General features: G+C 41.6%; 2 protein-coding genes across 2 annotated transcripts; both read right to left on the reverse strand.

Moving 5' to 3' along the window:
• Positions 1-10,471: 10,471 nt before the first annotated feature.
• LOC130078777 (collagenase 3-like) lies at positions 10,472-26,990 on the reverse strand. Its single transcript, XM_056244443.1, has 11 exons — positions 26,761-26,990; positions 26,428-26,669; positions 26,194-26,342; positions 25,731-25,859; positions 25,482-25,643; positions 25,275-25,404; positions 25,050-25,183; positions 24,565-24,724; positions 24,382-24,485; positions 24,191-24,302; positions 10,472-10,481 (listed from the first exon to the last, which is right to left on the reverse strand). Exons 1-10 carry the CDS (start codon positions 26,863-26,865, stop codon positions 24,202-24,204), a joined length of 1,416 nt encoding a protein of 471 aa, XP_056100418.1. The 5' UTR covers positions 26,866-26,990; the 3' UTR covers positions 10,472-10,481; positions 24,191-24,201.
• LOC130078786 (collagenase 3-like) lies at positions 14,314-19,104 on the reverse strand. Its single transcript, XM_056244456.1, has 10 exons — positions 18,978-19,104; positions 18,615-18,859; positions 18,391-18,539; positions 17,085-17,216; positions 16,754-16,915; positions 16,545-16,674; positions 15,233-15,363; positions 14,846-15,005; positions 14,659-14,759; positions 14,314-14,586 (listed from the first exon to the last, which is right to left on the reverse strand). Exons 1-10 carry the CDS (start codon positions 19,077-19,079, stop codon positions 14,486-14,488), a joined length of 1,413 nt encoding a protein of 470 aa, XP_056100431.1. The 5' UTR covers positions 19,080-19,104; the 3' UTR covers positions 14,314-14,485.
• Positions 26,991-27,798: the final 808 nt, after the last annotated feature.

Consider the following 27,798-nt stretch of genomic DNA (forward strand, 5'->3'; position numbering starts at 1 on the left):
TGTTAAATCTTGAGTTGTGATGAATTGCTTTGACTTATGAAACTGTATGTAGCACTGTATGTAGTTAATGTAAAAATATTTTGATCACATTTTTCTCCAGTGTATTTCATTGTAATGAAATTGTGTTTTCCCTCTTTTGTGCAGTTTTAAATAATACACCAACACTTTTATCTGTTCCCAAGAAAGTGGCTGAAACATGTGCAGTAAGTGAAAAGATTTTTTTCTAACTTTACATCAAAAGGGAAGAAAGTGTCATGAGTCGGGCTCCTTCCTCTATTTTCTTTTCTTTCCCTCTTACTCCCTCTCCTGGTCCTTTTCCTCCTTACACCTTTCCCCCTTTTCTCCCTTCCCGCTCAGCTGTTTCATATCTCATCATCTCATTAACGCTCACACCTGTTCTCTCTTCCTTCTTCTCCCTCTTTTCCTTTGTTCCCCGCCAGAGTATTATCTGAAGTGTGTTATGTACCTGATGTTTCTCTATCGTTCTCCAGTCCTGTCGAGTCCAGTGTGGTATGTGCTGTCTCCTGATTGTTATCACTGACCATCATCTGCTTGCCTTGTCTCTGGCTGTAGGGTCCGATTATTGTTAAAGACTGTTCATCTGTTACCCGGACGCCTCTCTGCATCCTCCGGGGATTTCCTGAGCCATATGTGCAGACGCTCTTCAGTTGTCATTTTTCTAAGAAGCTTTCTGTTTGTTCTATTTCGCCTGTCGGCTCCTGTTTTCTGATTTTTGCCAAGCGGCCATCTGAGTTATTAAAGAGACATTTAACCTGCCTTTGCGTTTGGGTTCTCTCTCTCCACACTCATCATGACAGAAAGTACAACACTTTGTAATGCCCATTTGTTTCCATTGCATAGGACAGTGAAGAAACCCTCTCAGATGACTGTCCTTTGTCCTTGATTTACACTTGTGTGCCTATTATTTCTGACTGCAATATGGGTTACAGGAGTTTACATCTACAGAAAGGCCTACAGAAGATTCTGCACATAGAAGTGATACAGAGGTGGGCAGTGTTGTACTTCTTTCTTATTTTTATTGCATGAGGCATGTGTTGACAGGTTTTAAACCCCTTGTCCCCCACAAATGACACAGGGTGATATCCGTTCCCTTCAGAGTAAATGCTAATTTAAAAAATGCTAAAGGAACTTCAGAGTAAATGCTAATACATTATTTCACACAGAGTAATATTGCTGACCTTGTATAATCTCTCTTATTGCAGGCAAAAGATGACTATGACTGGCTTTTCTTTACAAAGAATAATTGAAATAAAAAAGGAACTAAGCATATTTGTCTTGTCTTTTACTAAAAATTTAATGAATTTAAAAAATGGTGTTTCACAATTCTGTCCCGTGCAGCTCTGCCACTAGGCCGGTCCAAGTGCACTGGTGGAGGTCATCATCATGCTGGAGGTCATCATCAGGCTGCACCTTCACCACAGGGGTCCTCTCCTTACTGATGTGGCAACGATGTGTAATACGGCACATAATAATAATGTCACAGTCCCTGTCAGGTGCAACCCTCAGACTTTTCAGACACTGAAATATTCCCTTTAGTTGCCCATGGTCAATTTAAATGTGTGCCCTTGTCCTGGTTAGAGCTGCATTGTCTGGGTTGTGGGTCAGGGAATGGGGTCATAAAATACTGCCTGCAGGTATAGCCCCTGTCTCCAAGCAGGATCATGTTGTAATCAACTACATAATGAAAAAAAAATTGTTCTGTTAGGCTCAGCATACAAGTAGCCTATGTAATACAGTGTGCTTGATATTCATATTTTCCGTTTTCATGCTCAAATAATGTGTAAAATCACACTTATTGGCAAGGTCATGATTGCATGATCTTCATTAAAAATGATAATGTACCTGCACTGACAAAAAATTTTTGCTTTACAACCTTGGGTCTGTAAATACCACAAAACCCCCTAAAAAAAAGCTTGAGCGCGAGTTAAACTTTGTGAATGGCACGACAGGCAGCACTTTTCACAAAGTTCACCGTATCTCCAATATTGTAAAGGAAAGCGTCACTCGCAGAAGAACCCAGCCGATAGTGCATCTAGGGGTAAATCGGTCACTGAGCTTCTCTCAATCAACTGGTTCACTGGACCATCCTTTCTCTGGGAGAGGGACCTGCCCACAACACAAAGTGTAGAGCTGGAACCGTCTCTTGGAGATCCAGAAGTCAGAAAAACACAGACAATGTTAACCAAAGTTACAGAGACATTCAGCCTTGCAGAACGTTTGTCCAAGTTCTCGTCATGGTCCAAAGCAGTCAAAGCTGTAGCACGTCTCATAAGAAGGGCCAAGAAAGTCAAATCAGATGCGCCGGCCACAGTGAGTGAACAAGAAAGTGCAGTACATGCCATCATTCAGGATATACAAAAACAAACATATGGAAAAGAGATAAAACTATTAAACAAAGGCAACCAGCTCCCACATCACAACAAACTGTTTCACTTAGACATTTTCAGGGACACAGACGGTCTCATCAAGGTCGGAGGGAGACTTTCATCTATCAAAGACTCTTTCAAACACCCTATTGTGATTCCAAAGGAACATCATGTGACCAAACTCATAATATCTCACCGTTACGACAAAGTAAAACACCAAGGAAAAGGCTTCACCATAAACGAAATCAGATTCAGTGGCTACTGGATCCCAGGGATGAGCAGAACCGTTGCTTCTTTCATCCGCCAGTGTGTCATGGGGCATTATTGTTGTCATAATTTTGTGAGACAATGCAAGACACACACAAACACATGCCTATCTCCATAATTCTAGTTTTGACTTCCAAAGTTTTAAAATTGAACTTGCATTGCATATGTGTGCTGGTCAACTAGTCTAAAATTTAGAAACCCCTAGAAAACAGTAAAACAAAAAACAAAACAAATAGATGTGTACATTTAAGGTAGTGCTACTTAATTTATTATTCCATGGCAATATCCAAATATAATACTAAATCCCACAGAAAAAAGGGCTTTAATTTGTGACGTGCTGTCTTTGCATTTTAACATTGCACATTTTAAACAGGACACGCATTCCTGAGGCATCCCTTGGTACACCCACATGAAGTGAACTCCCTGCAGGCTTTAGGCATAGGTGGCAGAGACATTAGCCGTGGCACTAATAGACCTTCCTTGTGCATCCATCCCATTTCATCCACTGGAGAAAGATCAGGATGTGTGAGCTTGGTTACAGATTGTCGCTTGATAGCGTGAACGCATGATATGAAACTTCACTGCATCTGAGGTTGGAGGCAGAGTCTCTTGTGGACGACCTTTGCAAAACAAATAGAGACTGGCAGACAGTGACATTTGTTTATGGCATAATGTTTATGGCATAATATTTTATGCCATAAACATTTATTTCAAAAAGTGGACCATCTATTGTAATGTACTGCCTTTCTCACCATCCAGGTTAATGTCACGCCGCAGCAGTGTTGTAGTCGAGTCACCAACTGTCGAGTCCGAGTCGAGTCTCGAGTCCCAGTGTTCGAGTCCAAGTCCAAGTCCGAGTCACCAAAGAAGAGTCCGAGTAGAGTCCAAGTCGAGTCACCATTACCTGAGTTCAAGTCCGAGTCGAGTCTCGAGTCCCGTGTTCGAGTCCGAGTCGAAACTATATACACTTAAGCCAAATCAAGCAACATTTTTCAGGCACTCTTTCTTGCAGCTAGAAATGTATATGATAGCCTATCACTAGAATTGCCTTTGACCTTATCAAATCATTGTCAACTACCTGTGGCACGATAATATTTATTTAATTGTTTAAATACATTTTTGGATGATCAGTCAACTGGAATGGATAAAGAAAACAAAAAAGAAAGCCTAATTGGACAGAGGAGGTGAAATGCATTCTTCTTGACGAATATGGTAAAAGAAAAACAATTTTGAAATTTTGAAAAGCAAACTAAATCCCAATGTAACTGCCGCAAAAAAAACAACAGAAAATGCAGTGCTATAAGCAGTTGTAACTCCGCAGGAAAAGAGTGGTTGCGATGTGTGACATAGTCAAGGTCGCCATCTAGTTTGTTAGCTACAATAAACATAATTGTGTTATTGTATGATAAACGGGATTAAGCGCTGAGCGCGTCCGACTTTGGCTCAGCGCCAGCCATAGCACGAAAGCACAGTTTAAATCTGGCAGTTATGTCACGTCACTGTACGTTCGCTCCTTAGTGGTCAGCCCAGCTGCTGCAAAGCGTGCCAAAATCGAAATTGCTGATTAGATGTAGAGGAACTTATCTAGTGTTAAATGAGTGTTGCGTTATCTCTCTCACGAGAATGCAGCGTAAAGTGAGTGACGTCAGTGAGTGTGTAGTCAAGCAAGGAGAGCGAGCGGTAGCAGTGTCTGTGAGGGAAAAAATAGATCACGGCCGGTCTTGGACCACGAAACGTGTAACATCTTTTTATAACCTATTTAGTCAGAAACAACGTCATTCATTTGATGAATGCTCAAGTCCGATTTTATATATTCTCGAGTGAGTCCGAGTCCAAGTATAGTCATCAGTCCGCTAGTCCAAGTCGAGTCACGAGTCCAGAGCATGAAGTCTCGAGTCGGACTCGAGTCTAGAGAATAAGGACTCGAGTCGGACTCGAGTCCGAGTCCAGGACTCAAGTACTCCATCACTGCGCCGCAGGTATGGTTTTAGTTGGGACACATTGGTTTTCTGGCGGAGAATGTTGCCTGATTTGTCTGCAAGTGTAGCAACCCCTTTTCCGGTAATGTCTTTGACTAGAAAAGAGCCGGTCCAGTTCCCCTCTAAACGTCCACCTTTGCGTCCCTCTTTTCTTTTGTTTGCTTTGAGTACCTCCTCTCCTTCGAGGATGGGAAAGGATTTCAAATTTTTTCTTTTCCGGGACTCGAACTCCACCTTTTGCTTCCCCTCTGCCTTTTCAATATTATCCCGCACCTTATGAAAATAATGTATAATAAAAAGACTGAATAGAATACATGAAATAATTTTATTTATTACTTACTTATTGTTGTGATGTCTGTCTGTGTTCCCCCTGTTGTTGTGCACTTGGTTCAGTCCTGTTCCCTGTTTTCCCGCTCCTCGTTTGTGTTTATGTATACCACGCCCCCTTGTTATCTTGTTTAGCTTGTTTGTCTGTGTATTTAAACCTCTGTGCTTCAGTTGTTGGTTGTCGATCGCTGTTGCTTGTAGCTGAGTTCCATGTTCGTGTTCTGAGTTCCATGTTCCTGGTCTAAGTTTCTTTGTTTGTCGTTTACCCTCGATTACCTGTTTGTTTAGTTAATAAAGTGCTTGCGATTGGATTCACTCTCTGCTTCATTCCTGACCCAACGTTACAGAACGACCGACCAGTGCTGAATCCAGCAGCATTAAAGAGTAATCTCCAGCCAAGTAAGCGGCTACGCCTGATTCTCATTCCCAGGATGGCTGTCGTCATACCTGCCAAGTCTGAGCTTCTTCATGCCGAGCCTGCGCTTCACGTCAGCCACGCCGAGCCTGCGCTTCACGTCAGCCACGCCCAGCCAGAGACTGTTCACGTCACGTCTGCCCAGCCAGAGACCGTTCACGTCACGTCTGCCCAGCCAGAGACCGTTCACGTCACGTCTGCCCAGCCAGAGACCGTTCACGTCACGTCTGCCCAGCCAGAGACCGTTCACGTCACGTCTTCCCAGCCAGAGACCGTTCACGTCACGTCTGCCCAGCCAGAAACCGTTCACGTCACGTCTTCCCAGCCAGAGACCGTTCACGTCAGGTCTGCTCAGCCAGAGACTGTTCACGCCACCGCTATGCCTGACCCCTCAGTGACCGCAACACTGGCCATTATGGCCACAGCCATGTGGTGTGTGTGGGCTGTGCACACACTTGAGCCAGTGTCTGCTGTTCCTGAGCCGGAGCCAGTGTCTGCTGTTCCTGAGCCGGAGCCAGTGTCTGCTGTTCCTGAGCCGGAGCCAGTGTCTGCTGTTCCTGAGCCGGAGCCAGTGTCTGCTGTTCCTGAGCCGGAGCCAGTGTCTGCTGTTCCTGAGCCGGAGCCAGTGTCTGCTGTTCCTGAGCCGGAGCCAGTGTCTGCTGTTCCTGAGCCGGAGCCAGTGTCTGCTGTTCCTGAGCCGGAGCCAGTTCCTGAACCAATGTTTGTTTCTGTGTTTGTGTCTGTCCTTGTGGCTGTTACGGTTCTGGTGTCTGTTCCTGAGCCGGTGTCTGTTCCTGAGCCGGTGTCTGTTCCTGAGCCGCGATCTGTTCCTGAGACGCGGTCTGTTCCTGTTCCCGAGCCGGCGCCTGTTCCAGCCTATGACCCCATAGCTACCCCCAAGAAAATTTGGGGGGGGCAGTAGGTACCCGCCGTGGCCGCCCGAGGGGTCTTCACCGCCGTGGCCGCCCGAGGGGTCTTCACCGCCATGGCCGCCCGAGGGGTCTGCTCCACCCTGGCCACCGGTACTGCCAGCTCCACCCTGGCAGCCTGTTCATCCTGCTCCGCCCTGGCCGCCTGCACGTCCAGCTCCGCCCACGTTCCATGGCCCAGGTCCGCCATTGCAAGGCCCTGGTCCCGTTCCCTGCGCGGACCTGGCCCTCCATCCCTCCCCCGGGACCGCCTCCGCTCCACCACCCTCTTGAACTGTCTTGTGTCCTGTTTTGTTGGGCGTCGGGAGCCGCCCATAGAGGGGGGGCTATGTTGTGATGTCTGTCTGTGTTCCCCCTGTCGTTGTGCACTTGGTTCAGTCCTGTTCCCTGTTTTCCCGCTCCTCGTTTGTGTTCATGTATACCACGCCCCCTTGTTATCTTGTTTAGCTTGTTTGTCTGTGTATTTAAACCTCTGTGCTTCAGTTGTTGGTTGTTGCTTGTAGCTGAGTTCCATGTTCGTGTTGTGAGTTCCTGGTCTAAGTTTCTTTGTTTGTCGTTTACCCTGGATTACCTGTTTGTTTAGTTAATAAAGTGCTTGCGATTGGATTCACTCTCTGCTTCATTCCTGACCCAACGTTACACTTATAGTTCATACTACAAACAATCACCTTTACATGTAGAACAGTCCCCTTTGCTATTCGTGTCCATTTCAACATTCAGAATATCTGATTCAAAGCAATCTGTCTCAGATACTACCTTGTGTTTAGAACCTCTGGTGTGATTGGGTGCCGGTTAAACATAAAAACATAACATAAAAAAAAAAGGTGTATACTTTGTAGAGCCCTAAAAACACCCAAGACCTTAAATGTGTCCTCATTTAGCTGTTATCAGAAAGGTATGTAAATGTACTTCATTAATTATCTAGAAAAATATACACATGAATCAAAAACAGTCTATTGTTCTTTATTGTAATTTTAACTTAGTTAAATGAGCTTTTGAACGTTTTATATATTAAAATATTCTTACATAGGCTATATCAAATAAAATGATACAACCCTGTCTCTTTTTGTTACATTTCAGTTTTAGTGGTCAATAATAGCCATTATAAAAGTATAAGTAGCCTAAAAGGTATAAGAAGCTATACAAGTCAATAAATAAAGTAAGTTAAATGATTCAGTCAAACATAAGTCTGCAGGCTACAACGTTAAAGATAAATAGCCTAAATAATTTATATAAAGTTATGAAACTAAACTTTGCCCTCAGCCAAAACGATTTGCTGGGGAACAAATTATAGATTAATGAGATCAAAGATCGCTGTGGTGAGCAGGACGTGAGAGAACGTCGCGAGGCCGGTGGTGCGATTGCTAATGAGCAGCACCTGTGAAGCACACCGGTCTCGCATCTCTCACGGAGGAGCGGAAGCATAAAGGGGGAGCGACGGGGTGGATGATCGAGAGAGGAACAGGCCTGCTTTTGTTTGTGTTTTGTTTTATTTTATTTTGGTAGTCAGCAGTCGTCCGTGAGGGGCTGCTGGCAGGTTGTTATATTTTATTTTGGGTAGCCAGCAGTTCCGTGAGGGACTGCTGGCAGGTATTGTGTTTATTTCATTTAAATAAAGTTTTATTTTGATTGTCCGCCGGTTCCCGCCTCCTTCTTCCCTGAACATTGCTACACTGGTGCCGAAACCCGGGAAGAGGGAGGAACGCGCTGTCAGAGAGTCCTCGCCGCTGTGGGGAATCCGCGGTGTCATCGAGCATGGTGCGCGAGTCGCCGGACTCACGGCCATGTACGCTCGAGGCGGTGCGCTGGAGTGAGTTGCCGGGGGGACGGTCGAGCTCGCTGCCGGCCGCCTGGGAGTTGGAGGGGCGGCTGCCGTCCGGGAGGGAGCGGGGGAGTCGCCACCGCTCGCCGTGGGCCGGAGCCTGCTGCCGTCCACCAGAAAAGGGGAGGAGCAGGGAGCGGGGACTCCTACCGTCTGCCCTAGACCCCTAGGAGCCGTCGCCGTCCACCGGGCGGCGGAGGAGTGTCGAGCCGTCCACCAAGGGCTACCCAGCGTCATCGCCAGGCACCGCGGAGGAGATCGCCCAGCTGGTGGGGGACCAGTTGACAGCGCGTTGTGGGAACTCATGTGGGAACTACCTGACGTGAGAGAACGTCGCGAGGCCGGTGGTGCGATTGCTAATGAGCAGCACCTGTGAAGCACACCGGTCTCGCATCTCTCACGGAGGAGCGGAAGCATAAAGGGGGAGCGACGGGGTGGACGATCGAGAGAGGAACAGGCCTGCTTTTGTTTGTGTTTTGTTTTATTTTATTTTGGTAGTCAGCAGTCGTCCGTGAGGGGCTGCTGGCAGGTAGTTATATTTTATTTTGGGTAGCCAGCAGTTCCGTGAGGATTTGATTGTCCGCCGGTTCCCGCCTCCTTCTTCCCTGAACATTGCTACAATCGCCCGTTAGATATACCCTACACAAGACGAATTATATCTCATGTTTAACCACTAGACTAGAGACATCAGCCAGCGGTAAATGTCAGAAGCACTAGCCGAGGTAAGGCTGTTCCAGGCGGGGTACATGAGCGCTGAGCGGCCGGTAATCGCCTGGATCTCACAACTCCGAAACCGTCAGATAAAAATTTAAAATATGCGCTATCTGTATAAATAAACAACATATTTGTGCTTTAAACAACTACACTGAAAAACTATAAAAAAAAATACATTTAGTGACACAATAACAGTAGTATTTTTAAATTTCGCGTTCTTTCTTCTCTGCTATTGATGCAACTTGAGATTGGTAAAAAATTCCCTTGGCTTTTATGGCTTTTATGGGCTCTGACGTGTATGACGTAATGCTAGCTCATTGGCGCACACGTTGGAGGCGCCCGCGCCATTGGATGAGAGATAGAGTTGCGACACTCTTTGATGTTGCCGCTATGGCTGTCACGTGGTTCATGTAAGCCCCAATAGTTCCAAAACATACGCTGGCTGTCATGTTCTTCTATGGGACAGACAGCAGCGATTGCATTATTGAACGGTAAATATAAAATAAAACACACACCCAAGTACTTTTTCAGGTGTTATTGCATTTTGTTAATGTCAGTTTTGCATTTGGAGAGGCAGAGTGACAACGAAATACTGTAGATTACTTAAGATAAGCCTAAAACTTTAAGATAAGTTTTAGGCTATATTTTTGGAGAGAAAAGCTTAGTGTTCATGTTCGCATGGGTAGTAGCTGGCTTTAGCGGCTCTAACTTAACTTTTCCATATCATTCATCTGATGATGGACGTCTCGTGATATTTATTTTAGCACAACTGGGCTGTATTAGGCTATTGATTCCCGTGATTTTGCTTATAAACTCCGATTCAGCCATTAGCCTACCTTCGTGATTACGCAAATAGGTCTGCAGTGGCGGTCTGTTCAGAATTCGCTTAGAAGCTAGCTCACTTCTTCTGATGAAAGTGGCCACCCCCAGGACCACAACGTGAAACATGATCATGTTAAGAATAAGAATATAATTTTAAGATTAAGCCATGCACATATTATCAAATCTATAAAAGATTTTAAAAAATCTTCTTACCATTTTGGATGCATGACCATGTTTTAGGCTCATCCTTGATTCACTGCTGTAGAGTAGCCTGTCAAGTAGTCTACTATTTGTTTCAAGAATACTGAATAATACTGTTATGATAAACAGGCTGGAAGCAATAGCAAGTGCAAAGGTGTTTATTAACAATGGTTCACTCAGGAATCTCAGGACAGTCCAAATTCAGGTGATAAACGATGGGAGAAAAACGCACAAGGATGCATCTTGTCGTCTGAGGAAGCGCGTTGGGAAATAACTGCACCTACCCCCACCTCTGACGCGTCGACCTCCACCACGAACTGACGTGTGGGATCAGGGGCGACTAGGATGGGAGCCGAAACGAAGCTCTTTAGGTTGGTAAATACAGCCTCGGCTGTATCAGACCACCTGAACGTCGTTATGGTCTGGGAGGTCAAGGCGGTCAGAGGTGCGGCTAGTTGGCTGAAATTGCGAATGAACCGCCGAGAGAAATTGGCGAACCCCAGAAACCGCTGTAGGGCCTTACGGGAATCTGGACTTGGCCAATCTATCACAGCCTTAACCTTGTCAGGATCCATACGCACTCCCTCAGAAAGAAACAGACTGTGCATGAAAAACTCATTTCTCCGCCTTGACAAACAGACCATTCTCTAGCAACCTCTGAAGCACTCGTGTGACGTGTTGAACGTGTTCCTGGAGAGACTAAGAAAAAATCAATATGTCATCCAGGTAAACATATATGAACTGATCTACCATGTCTCTCAACACGTCATTGACGAGTGCCTGGAAAACTGCTGGGGAGTTGGAAAGACCGAACGGCATAACCAAGTATTCAAAATGCCCCCTGGGAGTGTTAAACGCGGTTTTCCATTCACCCCCCTTCCTGATGCGAAACAAAATGATAGGCGTTACGTAAATCCAATTTTGTGAAAATGGATGCTCCCTGCAAGCTGAAGACATCAATGGCAAAGGATAAGTATTCTTTACCGTGATGTTGTTCAGCTCTCGGTAATCAATACAAGGTCACAGAAAACTATCCCTCTTTCCAACAAAAAAGAATCCCGCCCCCGCAGGAGAAGAGGAAGGTCTGATGAACCCCGTCGCTAGAGAATCAGAAATATATTTATCCATGGCCTCCTTCTCAGGGACAGAAAGAGAGTAAAGCTTGCCTTTAGACAGAGACTTACCTGGTAGTAAATCTATAGCATAGTCATAGGGACGATGTGGAGGGAGAGAAGCAGCACGAGACTTACTGAACACTTCCTTCAGGTCCAGATACTCCGCGGGCACGTTTGACAGATCTGCCTTCTCCTGAAACACAGAACTAGAAACAGACGGACAGGCAGACACAAGACAAGACTCGTGGCAGGACTCGCTCCACATGGAAATGGAGTTGGAGCCCCAATCCACCCGAGGATTGTGCTTTACAAGCCACGGATGACCCAATACAATTGGTGTGACAGGGGAGTCCATAAGGAGGAAAGTGATAGTCTCCGTGTGGTTGCCGGAGGTGACGAGGGTTATAGGGTCAGTGGTGAGTGAGATGTTGGGGAGTTTTTGACCATTAAGAGCACTGATGGAGATCTGATGAGAGAGAGACGTGATGGGGAGGTGTAATTCGTGTGCAAGATGTAGGTCCATGAAATTACTCTCCGCTCCAGAGTCCAGAAGTGCTTGACAGGTGTACGTGCTGTTGGCCCATCTCAGCCCAACCGGAAGGAGAGTGGATGGTGAGGACTTCCCGGCGGCGATCCCACCCGATAGTATCCTCAACTTTACTATCAGGCTTGCTCTTTTACCGGACAAGAGCGTAGAAAGTGTCCAGAGCCACCGCAGTAGAGGCAAAGTCCATGGGACCGCCGCCTTTCTCTCTCCTCCTGGGAAAGCAGAGCTCTCCCCACCTGCATGGGCTCATGATCGAGGACAGGACCGACCGAGTTCTCCTCCCCGCTGTCTCGAAGTCTAGCGTCTCTGGGAGATCGAGTGGGATGGAAACTCTGATTGAGACGACCGAGACCGGCATCAACCCGCAGCGCCAGGTCGATGAGACCGTTGAGTCTAGGAGGCAGGTCCAGTAGGTAGATCTCCCTTTGAACCTGGTCGGCCAGCCCATGCAGGAACATATCCCACTGCGCCTCCTCGTTCCACTTGCACTCGGCCGCCAGCGTGCGGAACGCAATGGAATAGTCAGCTACTGAAGCGTCCCCTTGTTTGAGATCCACGAGTCTTCTTGCGGCCTCCTTGCCGGCTACAGCTCGGTCGAAGGCCCTCTTCATTTCGGCGGCCAGTGCGTGGAACGAGGGGCCGCATTGGTCCTGGTTCTCCCACACCGCCGTTCCCCACAAAGCCACTCGTCCCGTCAGCAACCTCAGTACGAAGGCCACCTTGGACTCCTCCGTCTCAAACGTCTTGGTCTGCAGAGAGAAACGCATCTGGTGAGAAATGCTCTACAGAAACTGGGCTCACCGGCATAACTCTCAGGAACCGGTAGGCGAGGATCTGGTGGACTCCTAGGTTCTGGTGCGTCAGGGAAAATAGGCGGTGTGGGCGGCGCAGCAGGAATGCTAAGCTGTTGGATCTGCTGGGTGAGCTCGGACACCTGCGTCACGAGCGCTTGGACAGCGCGTCCGGTGTTAGAGATGCTCTCCTGCTGCTGATCCATCCGGGAGATGCTATGATTGATAAACTCTTCAACCGATGTTATACTTGATGCTTCCATAGCTGGTCAGATCGTTCTGTTATGATAAACAGGCTGGAAGCAATAGCAAGTGCAAAGGTGTTTATTAACAATGGTTCACTCAGGAATCTCGGGACAGTCAAATGTCAGAATGTAAACTAAGCGCAAGCAGGCAGTCACTCAGAGGCGGAGAGAGTCAGACCAGGAACACAGACAGCAGGAGAGTGTGACGCAGGGGCTGAGATGGGCAATCCGGAGATGACTGAAGACGGTGACGGTGAACCAGGTGAGAACGGGAGTGAAGTAATCCGTATCCAGAAAAACAAGGAAACACGAGGAACACAGGAACAAGCACGAACACGGGAAAACCTCAAACAACGATCTGACAAACAAGAGACGAAAGACAGGGCATTAAATAGGCTGGTAGATGATTTGCAGCTGCCGCTGATAATGACAATCAGCGGTAACGCCCACATGAAACAATCTGTGTACGAGACCCACTCACATACACAAACACATCAGACCAGAATGAGACAGCGGATCTACCAGCCGTGACAAATACCTTGAACAATACTTTTGAAGAACAATCATTAAACTATTGTGGATATTACAATACAAAGTGTCCTCACAGTAAATGAGTATCTGAGATGGGCTCTGATACAAATTAAGTACAGCCAACATGTCACATAATGAAAAGTTAGTATATCCCAAAAAATCCCAAATTACTTGACAAAAAAGTACCTAAAAAAATTTCTGTGAAACCCCATAGACTCCCATTCATTCTGCACTCGCCTGCGAGCGCCCCCGCATGGACAGAGACATGTTACTGCAGCCAGTCCAGAAACCGGAAGTAACCATAGGAGAATGCACGAGAATGCAGCGTAAAGTGAGTGACGTCAGTGAGTGTGTTGTCAAGCAAGAAGAGCGAGCAGTAGCAGTGTCTGTGAGGGAAAAAATAGATCACAACGGGTGTCCTGCAGAAACAGGAAAAGTGTAACATCTTATATCAAATTTTTATAACCTATTTAGTCAGAAACAACGTCATTCATTTGATGAATGCTCAAGTCCGATTTTATATATTCTCGAGGCCGAGTCCAAGTCGAGTCACGAGTCCAGAGAATGGAGTCTCGAGTCGGACTCGAATAAGGACTCAAGTCGGACTCGAGTCCGAGTCCAGGACTCGAGTACTCCATCAATGTTGTAATGTTACAAAAGATTTCTGTTTCAAAGAAATGCTATTCTTTCGAGTTTCCATAAAAAAAAGGATCAAGAATTTTTTTTTTTTTTTTTTTTTTACATTTTTTAATCAACATGACAAGTAGTCAAATGTTTAAAGTAATAGCCAGAAGCAAGCTTTTTTTTTTAAGACTTTGTGTTTTTACATTTCTACCTAACTACTGGGCACATTTACTGTATATTTTACAAACACATGGTAGTGACAAGAAACATAGTCATCCATTTCTCAGAAGCTCATCAATCGCAAAACATGCTGTGATTTGCTGATCTAGTCTTTTATAAAATGGTGTATTTATTGTTGGGTGTTTAGATGGTTTGATCTGTCAGTTTTTACCAAGTTTAATAATTTCAATTATAATATATTGGTTTACTATTATCTGAGACGGAAAGACTCTGAGTTAATGTTAAAAGTATTTCCCTGCCAAAAACAATTCTTGCTTCCAAAATAATCATGCTCACATGCTCTTCAATTGAATTAGTCACTTTAGTTTATTTGAAAATAATCAATAACCTTAAACATTATTATATAAATAGTAAATACACATTCTTTTAAAAGGTTAACAAGAGTAAAATAGAAGTCCAGTGACAATTTTGACCAGCAGATTGCAGAAATACAATGAACAATTCATTAATTTGAACTGTTTCCTATGCAAATGCATTTAAGTAAGTACTGTAGTTACACTCATTCATTTCTTGTTTCGGGGCAACTCGACTAACAGGACAGGAAGTTTTTGTTCTTCAACACACGGAGGAGCTTCCTGCTGCTGTTGCTGAACTCATACACATTTGTCCCACTGAAGAGATAAATGTTATCTGGAAGAAAAGAAGTCAGTGAGTCTTTTGTATTGTTAGAGATCTGTAGAAAAGGAAGTTAGAAACACCTACCGTCGATCAGATGGGCTGCTGTAACCTCTCCAGTCACTGCTGGAAATCCATCGGCCAGTCGTTTGGGATTTCCATCCATCTTCTTCATCATCTCATTATAGCTACCAAAAAAGGGAAATTATACATTCTTATGTCTTTTCGGAGCAAATTTTAAGGGCTTTTGTTTGTGATACAGCACTTGACCCACCTATAGTAATATATGTCAAAGAAGAGCAGTGTTTTTCCAGAGTTTTTGTCGTGGACGGCAGCACTGACTTTTGTCACAGATGGTGGCAGACCAAAGCTGCTGAGAGGCTTGGGATAGCCCGGCTCAACATTGTTGCTTTTAAAAGCCCAGACTTGTTTACCTATAAATAAATACAGGCCATAAGTTTTTTTTGTGTTTTTTTCCTGAGGATTTTACAGAGATTTTAAATTGGAAAAAAGTGCAACACTCACTCTTGAAGAAATCCAACTTAATTGATTAAAACCGTGTGATATTTCGGCCATTGTCAAGGCCTTCATCAGACATGATTTTACAGAGATTGTAAGTGTGATTGGGGTTTCAGCATTCCCAGATTGATTGAGAAAATACCTTTGAATAGGAAAAGTATTTCTTCCACTGGATCCTCGTAAGCAGCATCTATATTATCCGGGGCGTTGGGCCACAAATTACTGATTAGATGTTTCGTCACACTTCCGCTCGGAGAACTACGCCAGACAAAGCTGCACAGAGGCACATGAAGTCTATCATTTAAGTATTTTATGTATATATATATATATATATATATATATATATATATCTATAATGTACAGTGTCCTCCACTAATAACGGCACCCTTGGTAAATATGAGCAAAGGCGGCTGTGAAAATAAATCTGCATTGTTTATCCTTTTGATCTTTCATTAAAAAAAATGTTTTTCGAACCTTTAATTGAAGTAAAACAGTTGAAAGTGGGGGGACTTACATTATGAAATAAATGTTTTTCTTCAGTACATGTTGGCCACAATTATTGGCACCCCTAGAAATTCTTATGAGTAAAATATCTGGAACTTCAAAAGGGAGCTGGTTCTATGGTCAGATGAAACTAAAGAAAGAGCTTTTCGGCAGCAAACCCCCTGATGGGTTTAGTCCAAACAAGGATAAAAAGTACCCCATGCCCATGGTTAAATATACTGCTGGATCTTTAATGTTGTGGGGCTGTTTTTTTAGCTGGAGTTCCTGGACATCTTGTTCAGATTTATGGTATCATGGATTCTAGCAAATACCAACAGATAAAAAAATAAAACCTGACAGCATCTGCTAAAAATCTTATAATGGACCATAGTTGGATCTTCCATCAGGACAACGATCCATAACAAACATCAAAATCAACTCAAAAATGTGTCACTTAGCACAAAATTAAGCTCCTGTCCCAGTCCCAGTCCCCTGACCTGAACCCTATAGAAAATGAGTGGAGTGAACTGAAGAGAAGAAGCACCAACATGGAGCTGGGAATCTGAAGGATCTGGAGAGATTCTGTATGGAGGAATGACCTCTGATCTCTCGTCAGGTGTTCTCCAAACTCATCAGGCATTATTAGATAAGACTCATAGCTGTTATCTTGGCAAAATTATGTTGCAATAATTGGGTGCCAATAATTGTGGTAAACGTGAACTAGAGAAAAACATTTATTTCATAATGTGAGTTTCCCCCCACATTATTTCCCCCCATAATGTGAGTTTTTTTATTTTTTACTTCAATAAAAAAGGTTAGAATTGTATGATTTTTTTTAATAAAAAATCAAAAGGATAAACAATGCAGATTTATTTTCACAGCCACCTTTGCTCATATTTACCAAGGGTGCCAATATAAGTGTATAAGTGTATACTGTATAAACAGGATTTGTATTTGTTTTTGTGCATTACCTGTCCTTGAAGAACATTGTTTCTCCCCTAAAAGTTGTAACTGCATCAAAGATCAGGTTAGGGTCACAAGCATTAGGAGCCGTTGGTAAGTTTGGTTCAGGTTGGATGAGGATTCTGTTTCTGTTTGGGCCTGAAGGAAATACCACATGGTAAATGACTGAATATGTTTCACTCAAACATTATAGATGTACTCTTGAAGATCATATAACCATAGAGCGACTGAATCCCTCTGATGTCATCAGAGGGCAGAGAGAAGCGACCCGGATCGCTGAAGCTGTATGTGGGAAACATCAGAGCGCCAGGAACTTCGGAATGAGAAAGACCCAAAGAGTGACCAAATTCATGGGCAGCCACCAAGAACAGGACATAACCTGCAGAGAAATTAGGTAGAACAGATTAGGTACAAGTTAAAACACTTAATTGCCACTTTTGATTTTTACTTGAAATCAAAGTGGTGATGAAGATGAATCTCTGAAAACTACATTTAGCAAAACTTAATGCACAAAAAAATAAAAAAAATAAATAAATTACATTTAGCACGTGGTAAGCGGAAAGTGAAAACCTCATCATCATCGAAATGTGCATCTCCACCAATTCCAGATGAGGGAAAGAAAGCATGAGCCAAAATGCCTTGTGGTCCATCAAATGCCAATGCCATACCATCACCATGATCTGTAGGAAAGAGTTTGGCTTTAAATTTAATTTTTAATATAATTAGATTTTAGAAATCAAAGGAACCTGGGCTTTATTTTGAAAGACATTTCGTTTGCAATTAACGATTCATTCGTTTTCTTATGACTTTTAAATCTTGAATCGTTTATGTTGGCCAATAATCGATCACGTTTTTTTGTTCCATTCATTGAAACATTTTCCAGATTTCCGAAATAAAAATGAAAAAACCTTAATTAAATGGAAACTTCACCATTATTTAATCTAAGATAAAACTGCGTTATTTTGTTAGTATCGATGGTGAGCACAAAGCATGATTTTGGTTTTCTGTGCATACATGGCCTTCAGGTAAAATAAAAGGCAATCAGGTTATATTAGTTTTGATATTTTTACTTTTGTTGGAATAAACAGACCAAAATAGTTTGTCTAGTTTATACATTATGGCAAATAAGAACAGAATTCTATACATATATTAAACAAAGGAATTGTGCATAGAATCGAATTGAACTGTTCTGAATTTGTAAAATTTGAATTTTTGAATTTAATCAGAAACCCAGTGAATTAAACTGCCCAAAGATTCACAGCCCTAGTGCTACATCCACACTTTAAAAAATATTTTCATGATTTGTTATCACAACTTTTTTCTTTTGTCAAATCATCTCATTAATAATGAATATTAATTTGATAAGATAAATAACGTGCTTCAGATAACATAATATGTTTGTGTTTCTGTTGAATAAACCATCTCTTACATTGTATTAACTCAATTTTTTTATTCCAATGAACTAAAAAATTTAATGCGAACAGGTAACTTACTTTTTTGAGTTAAAACAACAATCATTTTTACAGTGCACCAGCTGGAGTGCCCTTGATTTCCACCAGAGGGCACTCCTTCGGTCTTTGCTAGGACTACTTTTCCCAGAAACCTTTGTCCGAACTCAACCTGAAGTCTTGGAGCAGTTCATGACAACTTGCTGCCATAATTATTTTATTGAGCATTGTTCATATAATGTTAATTTTCAATTAACAAAGTTTCATATATTATTATTCCAACAGTAACTTAGGATCCTCAAGTTATTCATAAAATATCACCAAGTTTAAAAGAATTCATCAAAATGAGAAGCACATGGTTAATAAACAAAATATAAACATACATAAATGGATAGAGGAAACATACTTTTTGTGGCAAAGGAGATCATGATGTCAGCTGTGCCTTTGTAGATACGGGTGAATCTCAGAGGAGTGACGTCTGCCCACACTTGCAGGGCTCTTCTGATGGAATCATCCACCTCCGCTACTGTCATGTCATGGGTGTAGTTCTCAATCCTTGAGGAAAAGGACCACAGTCGGTTTCTGCTTCTCTTTTTTCTGTGACACCAAGAGAACTGATATTATACACACCTGTATGTGAGCTTGTTGGTCTGCCATTTGGGATTGTCTCCAAACGTGGAGTACGCAGCGACATCTGGAACTCCACAGCGGGGCTTCTTCATCACCGCCAGTGTTTCTTTGTCCAGCGTTCCAGTGACCTTAAGCCTAAAAAACTTCTGCATCTCTTTCAATTTATCAGGCAGTGGATTCGGGTCTCTGATGCCTGAAAGATTAGGACGATTATATTCCAATTTGTAGAAGCTCTTCAGGTAATTCTAAAGAATACAAAAACAGAATCATTGGAAGAATTAGGCCTATGATTAAAGAAAAAACAAATATATATATATATAGGCTATATATATATATACACACACACATAAATAAACCCCAAACCTCTGCAATTCCATAATCAACAACAGGCTGTGCAATCGGTCCTGCGTGAATAACAAGCACCAGGCTTGCAAGAAAACCCAGCTGGCGGTGAATCCTCCTCATGTTGTGAGTTGCTTCTTACGATCTTCAGCTTCTCTTCTGATTGGAAGCGTCTGATGGAGGCTTATATACTCTTAAAACTGTGAGGTGTTGAGCTACGGGTCAAATTATCAGCCACAAACTTCTGTGAGTAAGCCATCAAACTGACAGACTGACAATAATTACAGGAATTTCAACTTTCCTGACACAGCCTTTTTCTCCTCGCCCAGATATTTGTATTATTTCTTTTCTCCATGGCTTTATTTAACGGCAACATTTCTAAGCGCTTCTATGTATTATAAACAAAAACAAGGGCAACATGGTAATAATATGTGGTTACATTTATTTTTTTAAATGCTTTACAAGCTTTACTGGATTGCTATTCAACTTAAAATAACTAAATAATATCAATAAATACATTTTACATTAATACATAAATACTGTTACGTCCCATGGGACGTATTCATTTATTTATTTATCTAGTGTAACGTCCAAGGACGTATTCATTCATTTATTTGTTATTATGATCATTGATGACTGTGTGGGCATGGTTGTGTGTCCTGTGTTTTTGTTTGCTTGCTGTCTCTCTTTCTCTCTACTCATTCTCAGGCCTAATCATCAGCACCTGTATTTCGTTTGTGAGTGTGCCTGAGACGGAGAGTATAAGGGTACAGTCCAGTGTTGCAGAGAAAGACACACTTCTCCCCTGCTCCAGATTGAACGCTGTTTGCGTCTGTGATACGTTTGTCTGATAGTGAGACTAAACTTGTGAGTTAGCGGTGGCTAACTGAGTTCAGCAGTGGCTGGTACTTTGAGATCTTCTCACTACGAAATCAACCAGAAGTTATTTTGTTATTAATCTGTTTAGCTCTTTTGTTAGGGGGACGCTTTAGGGGGTGAGTGCCTTTTTTCTTTAATACTGTTTTTGTTCCTGTTTTTGATATAGCGAGGGAGTTGAGGGAAGTTTATGTCGTTCATTTCTTTTTCTTTAATCTTAGGTTATTTAGGATTCCTCCTAAATTAGGCAGAGGGCTGTTTTGTTTGTTATTTTGGGCCTTGCTCTCCCCTGAGCCATTGCTCCCAGTTACCTGTGTTTTGTCTTTTACTTTGCTATTGTAAATAAAATCCTTTCTTTGATTCTTATATCATCTAGTGTGGTCTTCACTCTGGGACAGAGGAATTGAAGTGTGTTCTCGCCTTTTTTTTATGTTAATTTTACGTTTTCTTTCCTTTGTTACTTCTCCTTCCGACCCCTAGACGGTTAGGGAACGTAACAATACATTAATTTTACTTAATGTAAAGTAAAGTTTTAACAATTTTTATTTTCCTTAAATGTATGCGTTTTGTTAAATATACAGTTGCAGCATAAATTATAAATTAGCTAAGTTATACTTTTATCTCCTAGGTAGGATAAAAATAATATATAAATTAAATGGCCTAATGGTTAGAGAGTTGGACTTGTAACCTGAGGGTCACAGGTTCAAGTCTGAGTACCGGCAGGAAATGAAGGTGAGGGGAGTGAATGAACAGCACAGCGCTCTCTCCCTCATTACCCACAACTGAGGTGTCCTTGAGCAAGGCACATAACCCCCAATTGCTCCCCGGGCTTGCCGCAGCAAAAATTACTGCCAACTTCTCTGGGTGCGTGTGTGCACTTGGATGGATGAAATGCAGAGCACAAATTCTGAGTATGGGAATCATCACTTTTGCTTTTTATTTTTAGTAAAAGTTTTTTTTAAGATTAGGGTTTCTGTTCGTTTGTACTAATTGCAATTTGCTTCATTTTAGAACAAAATAAATCAATTGGAAATCCCCAATTTTGAGAAGTAAGCTTGGTATGTATGTGTGTATGTGCAAAGAGAGAGCTAGCTATGCTTGGGGTGTTGTGAAAGATCTGCAGGTAATGGCAATCATTGTCACTCTTTATTGTCAGACGAATGAGTAATATTTTATAATGAAAGTGGTCCATTTGACTCGTGCAGAATATTTCAATTCTTGTGAAGACTTATGAAGTTATGTGTTGGGAACAGACTTAAATATATGCCAATCACTAAACAAGCGGGACGCCAACTGTGAAGAATTGCAGAAACATGCCTTCAGAAGTTAACTTAACACTTTCCCTGACCGGTATAGTTTAGCCAAAAAGAAAAATTCTTTCATTATTTTCTCAACCTCAAGTTGTTCCAAACCCGTATGAATTTCTTTCATATGTTGAGCACAAAAGAAGATATTTTCAAGAGTGCTGGTAACCAAACAGTTAACTGAACCTGCCATAGTATTTCTTTTCATACAGGTTTAGAACAACTTGAGGGTGAGTAGCCTAAATGATGACAGAATTTTCATTTTTGGGTGGACTTTCCCTTTAAGAATGAATTCTTATTTACAAAAACAGCCTGGCAGGAGGAAAAAAAATCTCTTGGATAGACATGAGCTACATAGAAAATTATGGGTGGTGGAAATAGAACATGGAATAGGTGGAGGCTCAAATGAGTCAGTAGGACACCAAAGTGGAGATTCTGGATTTGAGTGACATAGAAATAGGAAGAATGTTGCAGGAAACAATATAAGCTCTCTTTAAATTAATGTTACATTGACATTGCCCTTGAAAACAGTTGATATGCCATTTGTTCTTGTCTCAAACAGGCTTTTTTTTTTTTTTTTGGTGTGTAGGAAATGCTTCCTCCTTTATGTTAACAAATAACATGGGCATGACAAGATTTTAATTTAAAAAAATGTGACTATATAAGGAACAGTGTATGTTGTATAGACATTTTTAATGTTATACACACACACACACACACACACACACACACCAACACAACACATACAGCATAGCACACCCTTTTGAATTCTATGGTTTTGTGCATCAGGACAGGTTTTAAAATTAGGTAACAACAAACTCAGATGAACAACAACACATGACATATTACACCGTGTCATTATTGAATTAATAAAAACTAGGCCAAAAGAGAAAAGCCATGGGTGACAAACTAAGTACACCCTTATTGCTTCTATAGGAATTAAGAGGAAAAGGAGCAGTCAGGCGCAGCTAATCAAATGCCTTTGATTAATTGATCATCAGCAAACGTGACCAAACGCAAAAGTTTTGGCAGTTTGGTGGTTGGGAGCCTTTAGGTGTGTGTTAACACATGCCAAGGAGGAAAGACATCAGCAATGATCTTAGAGAAGCAATAGTTGCTGCCATCAATCTGGTAAGAGTTATACAGCCAAGTCAATTATTCTACAGTAAGGAAGATTATTCACAAGTGGAAAACATTTAAGACAGTTGCCAATCTTCCCAGAAGTGGACGTCCCAGCAAATTCACCCCAAGGTCAGACTGTGCAATGCTCAGAGAAATCGCAAAACACCCAAGAATTACACCTCCGACTCTACAGGCCTCAGTTAACATGTTAAATGTACAATTAGAAAAAGACAAGTATGGCATGTTTTGAAGGGTTGCCAAGAAAAAGCTTCTTCTCTCTAAAAAGAATATGGCAGCACGGCTTAGGTTTGCAAAGTTGCATCTGAACAAACCACAAGATTTCTGGAACGATGTCCTTTGGACAGACGAGACCAAAGTGGAGATGTTTGGCCATAATGCACAGTGCCAAGTTAGGCGAAAACTAAACGCAGCACATCAGCACAAACACCTCATACCAACTGTCCATCATGCTAATGGAGGGTTGATGATTTTTGGCTTGTTTTGCAGCCACAGGACCTGGGCACCTTGCAGTCATTGAATCAAGTATTCTAGAATCAAATAAGAGGCCATCTATCCGACAGCTAAAGCTTGGCCAAAATTGGGTCATGCAACAGGACAATGATCCCAAGCACACCAGCAAATCCACATCAGACTTGTTGAAAAAGAAAAGAATCAAGGTGTTGCAGTGGCCAAGTCAAAGCCCATCCCTCAACCCAACTGAAATGCTGTGGCGGGACCTTAAAGGGATATTCTAACCAAAAATGTAAATTCTGTCCATCATTTACTCACCCTCAAGTTGCTCCAAACCTGTATGATTGTCTTTCTTCTACTGAACACACAATATATTTTGAAGAATGTTGGCAATCAAACAGTTGATGGACCCCATTGACTTCCATAATATGTGGGGGAAAGTCAATAGGGTCCATCAACTGTTTGATTGCCAACATTCTTCAAAATATATTATTTTGTGTTCAACAGAAGAAAGAAACTCATACAGGTTTGGAACAACTTGAGGGTGAGTAAATGATGACATGATTTTCATTTTTTGGGTGAACTATCCCTTGAAGAGAGCTGTATAGCAAACTTCAATAAACTGAAGCAATGTTGTAAGGAATAGCGGGCCAAAATTCCTCTGATCCCTGACTGATACTGTCACATAGAAACGATTTCTTGTTGCTGCTAAAAGTGGCTCAACAAGCAATTGAATCATAGGGTGTACTTTAGTTTGTCACCCATGGCATTTCCATTTTGGCCTAGTTTTTGTTAAATAAATAATGACCTGGTGTAATATGTCATGTGTTGTTGTTCATCTGAGGTTGTATTGACCTAATTTTAAGACCTGCTAACGACCAGATGATTATTATCATGTTCTGATACGTAAAATCATACCATTCTAAAGGGTGTCCTTTCTTTTTCACATGACTGTATATATGTTTGTGTGTGTAAAACATTATCAAAAATATTAGATGTTATATCTACGTATTTAAGAGATGAGAATAAGATGATTCAGGTATGTTTTGTCATCTTAAGATGATCACAAATCAAATGAAAATACATTTTGTAAACTGAATTTTGTTTGTCCCGTCATTTCCGTAAATTTTCACACTGTAGATCATTTTTAATTAGATAACCGATCCTGTGTTTCAGTCTCCCATACTTTACACTCCCACATTTGGTGTCAGGCAAGATTAATAAACAGGCAAATAATAATAAATAAAACAAGATTTGAATTGTTTATCAAACTGCTCATATCTTTATTTTGAAATTGCAAAACACAAGATTAACTTGTTGGACATACGCTCTTTCAAACGATACTAGACAACTTACAAATAACATCAACATATTTTTCAGTAAAATAAGTTAAAAGTGAATAATTTACTCAATAATTTACTTTAAAATACTGATGGTTCAGATTTCCCTTCAGACAGGCTGACATTAACTGATTAACATGGCAGGAAATAATTATTGTTCAGAACACGGAACAGCTTGTTGTTGTAGGAGCCAAACTCCAACATCTTTGATCCGCTGAAGAGATAGTTGAACCCTAAAAATGACCATGAAAGACAGTGTTGGATGGGATTTTATTGGAGATGTTCTCTTGTTACATATTGTAAAACCCTTACCTCTGTTCTGGAAGGCTGCGGTCACCTTCCCTGTCATTCCAGGGAAAACAACTTCCAACGGTTTAGGATAATCTTTCTCCATTCTGCGTGTTTGCTCATCATAACTGCACAAAATAAATTCTCGTTACTTGAAGATTCTTGAAAAAGACGAGCAGACTAACTCGATCAGACTGATTTACTGACCTATAAACCTGTCTGCCAACGAAAAACAGGATTTTGTAGCTGGTCTCATCGTAGAGGACTGCGTCGATTTTCTTCACTTTTTTGGGCAAATTGAACATGCTGAGACTCTTGGGATATCCCTGTGCCATTTCATAGCCATAGAGAGCCCAGACCTTCTCACCTGAGGTGTGACAACATTTTCAAATTATATTTCATTTCTCATATGACATCTTCATTCTAAAAAATAAAGGTTATTTATTGGCATCTATAGTTCCATGAAGAACCTTTAACTCTCAAGAAACCTTTCCAATAGACAAAAGGTTCTTTATAGTGGTTCTTATAGTGGTTCTTTTATAGTAGTTCTTTAGATCATTAAAATGGTTCTTTTCAGTGAAAAGTTCTTTGGGGAATCCAAAATTATTTTTCTATGGCATCACTGTGAAAACCCCCTTTGGGAATCTTTATTTTTAAGAGTGTTTCGTTTTTTTATATTCATTTGTTTTTACCTTTGATAAGGAAGACTTTGTCCTGCAATGGACTCTCGAATGCTGCATCGATATGATCTGGAATCTCAGGCCAGAAGCTTTTAATGAGATGTTGTTCAACGGTTGTGCTCAGGGAATAGCTGCGCCAGAAGAAGCTGTGAATAAAGCCAGAGACACCAGCAGGTCAGATCCTGCTCGTCATAACCATCATAAGCTCAGAAAGAAAGCATTTCTTTCTCGGTTTACCTGCCCTTGAAGAAGATAATCTCTCCACGGAACATGGTGACAGCGTCCAGGACCAGATTGGGATCGCATGTGTTTGGGGTAACTCCTGGTGTGGGTTTTGGATCACCAGGGTTGACATTAGGGTTTGGGCCTGTTCAATAAAAATGTCAAATCATTAGATACGTCACTTTCAGAGTCTTTTCATCACCAGTATTTGTAATATCTTACCATAAAGAGACTGGATTCCATTGACATCGTCTTGAGGGAGGGAGAAGGTATCGATTTCTCTGTAAACGTAGGTGGGATACATCAGTGCACCCGGATCCTGGGAATGTTCAAGCCCTAGAGAGTGTCCAAACTCATGGGCAGCAACCAGGAACAAATTGTAGCCTGAGGGATAAGTGGGAATGTGAATACAGTTGGTCTTTATATTGTGCATTGGTAAAAAACTGGAGACTTTTCCAAATGAAGCCGAACCTTGAGGAGATCTGTACAAGAACGCCTCATCATCGTCAAAATGGGCATCACCACCGATGCCCTCGAATGGAGGGAAGGCGTGAGCCAGAAAACCATTTGGTCCGTCAAAGGGGTAACCATCCCGATGATCTGGAAAGAAGAGGAGATTTGTTTAAAAACCGAGCTTAAAAATGTATGTAAAAAATAAAACATTTATTTTGAGCAGCTGATAAAACATATTATATACAACATTCATTTACTGTACATCCTCATTTAGTCCAGTATTTTTAGGCGTGTTTGCTACAAAAAAATCCCACTTTTTCTCACGTAATATTTTTACTATCATCTTGCTAATGGTAAATGGTAAATGGACTGCATTTATATAGCGCTTTCACAGACCCAATGGCCACCAAAGCGCTTTACATTTTGCCTCGCATTCACCCATTCACTCACTCACTCATAATGATTCGTTTAAAAAACTGACCTCCAACAACAAAGGAGATCATGATGTCAGCTGTGCCACTGTAGATACGGGTGAATCTCAGAGGAGTGACGTCTGCCCACAATTGCAGGGCTCTTTTGATGGAATCATCCACCTCTGCTTCTGACATGTCAGGGGTGTAGTTCTCAATCCTGTGGGGAAAAAAGACAGCAAAATAAATGCTACAAGTCCTTTTTAAACGGGCTTGTCTTAAACAAGTCTGTTAGCAGGTCTTACCTGTAGGTCAGATCATGTTTTTTCCACTTGTAGTCCCCTGCAAACGTGGAGTACGCCGCAACATCTGGAACCCCGCAGCGTGGCTTCTTCATCACTTTCATCGTCTCTTCATCCAGCGTCCCTGTTATTGAGAGTCCAAAAAACTGCTGCATCTCTTTCAACCTCAGACTCAAGGCATTGGAGCGTCTTTCAGTACCAGAAGAGGTCTGCTTTGGCAGGCCATACAATCTAGTCAGGTAATTCTGAAAAAAAGAAAAGAATAAAAGTTAGTTTGCACACTGTATCTAATAGAGAAGCTAAACTAGTTAACAGTACTTTTAGTGTGCAAATTACCTCAGCAATACTCTCTCGGCCTTCATCAGCAGATGGAGCTATTGGGTTGGTGTAACCAGAAGCCATCAACGCGACGAGAACGCACAGCTTGTAGTAGCTCTTCATGTTGCTTCTTCTTCAAGAAACTGATGCAGTCTGTGTTTTTCTCCCCTCTTAAATACCCCACAGAAGGACTGATTGTGCAATATGAGATTGAGTCACATGTCGCACCTTTCACCACAGGAAAGGAAATCAGGGAATGACATACCCCCAAACACAGGCCTTTTTTGTAATACATCCTCCTTAACACAAGACTGTAGGAAATATTGTAATGCCTTTAATTAAATCTCTTTGTGTCATTTATATAAAAAACATTTATACTAAGAGTAGTCAACTCAGGACAACCCAGGGACCCCCTAATATATTACTGCATTTAGCAGCTGATAATAATAATAATAATAATAATAATAATGTATAATATGCGAGCCGATAATAATAATAATCACATTTTCTTATGTTTATGTTTAAAAAATATTTGAGAATATAAAAATGCTAGATAAATTTTTTTTTGTCAGAAACACTGTATAATGGCATTAATAATCATTGTGCCATTTTATATGTGATTTATTTGTTTTACATGGTAAAATATATTTTTTATTTTTCATTTCATACTCTTTGGAAGCAAATTTATCTAATATTAATATATGAGGTTATTAGAAATTTCTGTTGTTTATTAAACGTTTTATGTAACAATCCACACCCCCTGCCTGGACTCCAAATCTACCCCGGATATACAATATTGATTTGCAAAGTCTATACAAAGTATTATCTTCATTAATTCTAAGAATTTGCAATTTCATAAAACTTACAGAGAAACAAACAAACAAAAAAGACTGTAAATACATTTTCACACGATTGTGTAGCAATGGTTGTGAGGAGTCTTACAAAAACGTACCATAACTCTTGCATAGTAACTGCAACTGCAATAACCGTGAAATTTGTGGTAAGAACATAAGAAAGCACAGATAAAACTATGTGTGGCTCCTCATTCCCATGGTT

This window comes from Rhinichthys klamathensis, unplaced genomic scaffold, assembly GCF_029890125.1.
Source record: "Rhinichthys klamathensis goyatoka isolate OS25496 unplaced genomic scaffold, OSU_Roscu_1.1 h1tg000027l_1, whole genome shotgun sequence".
Lineage (NCBI taxonomy): Eukaryota > Metazoa > Chordata > Actinopteri > Cypriniformes > Leuciscidae > Rhinichthys > Rhinichthys klamathensis.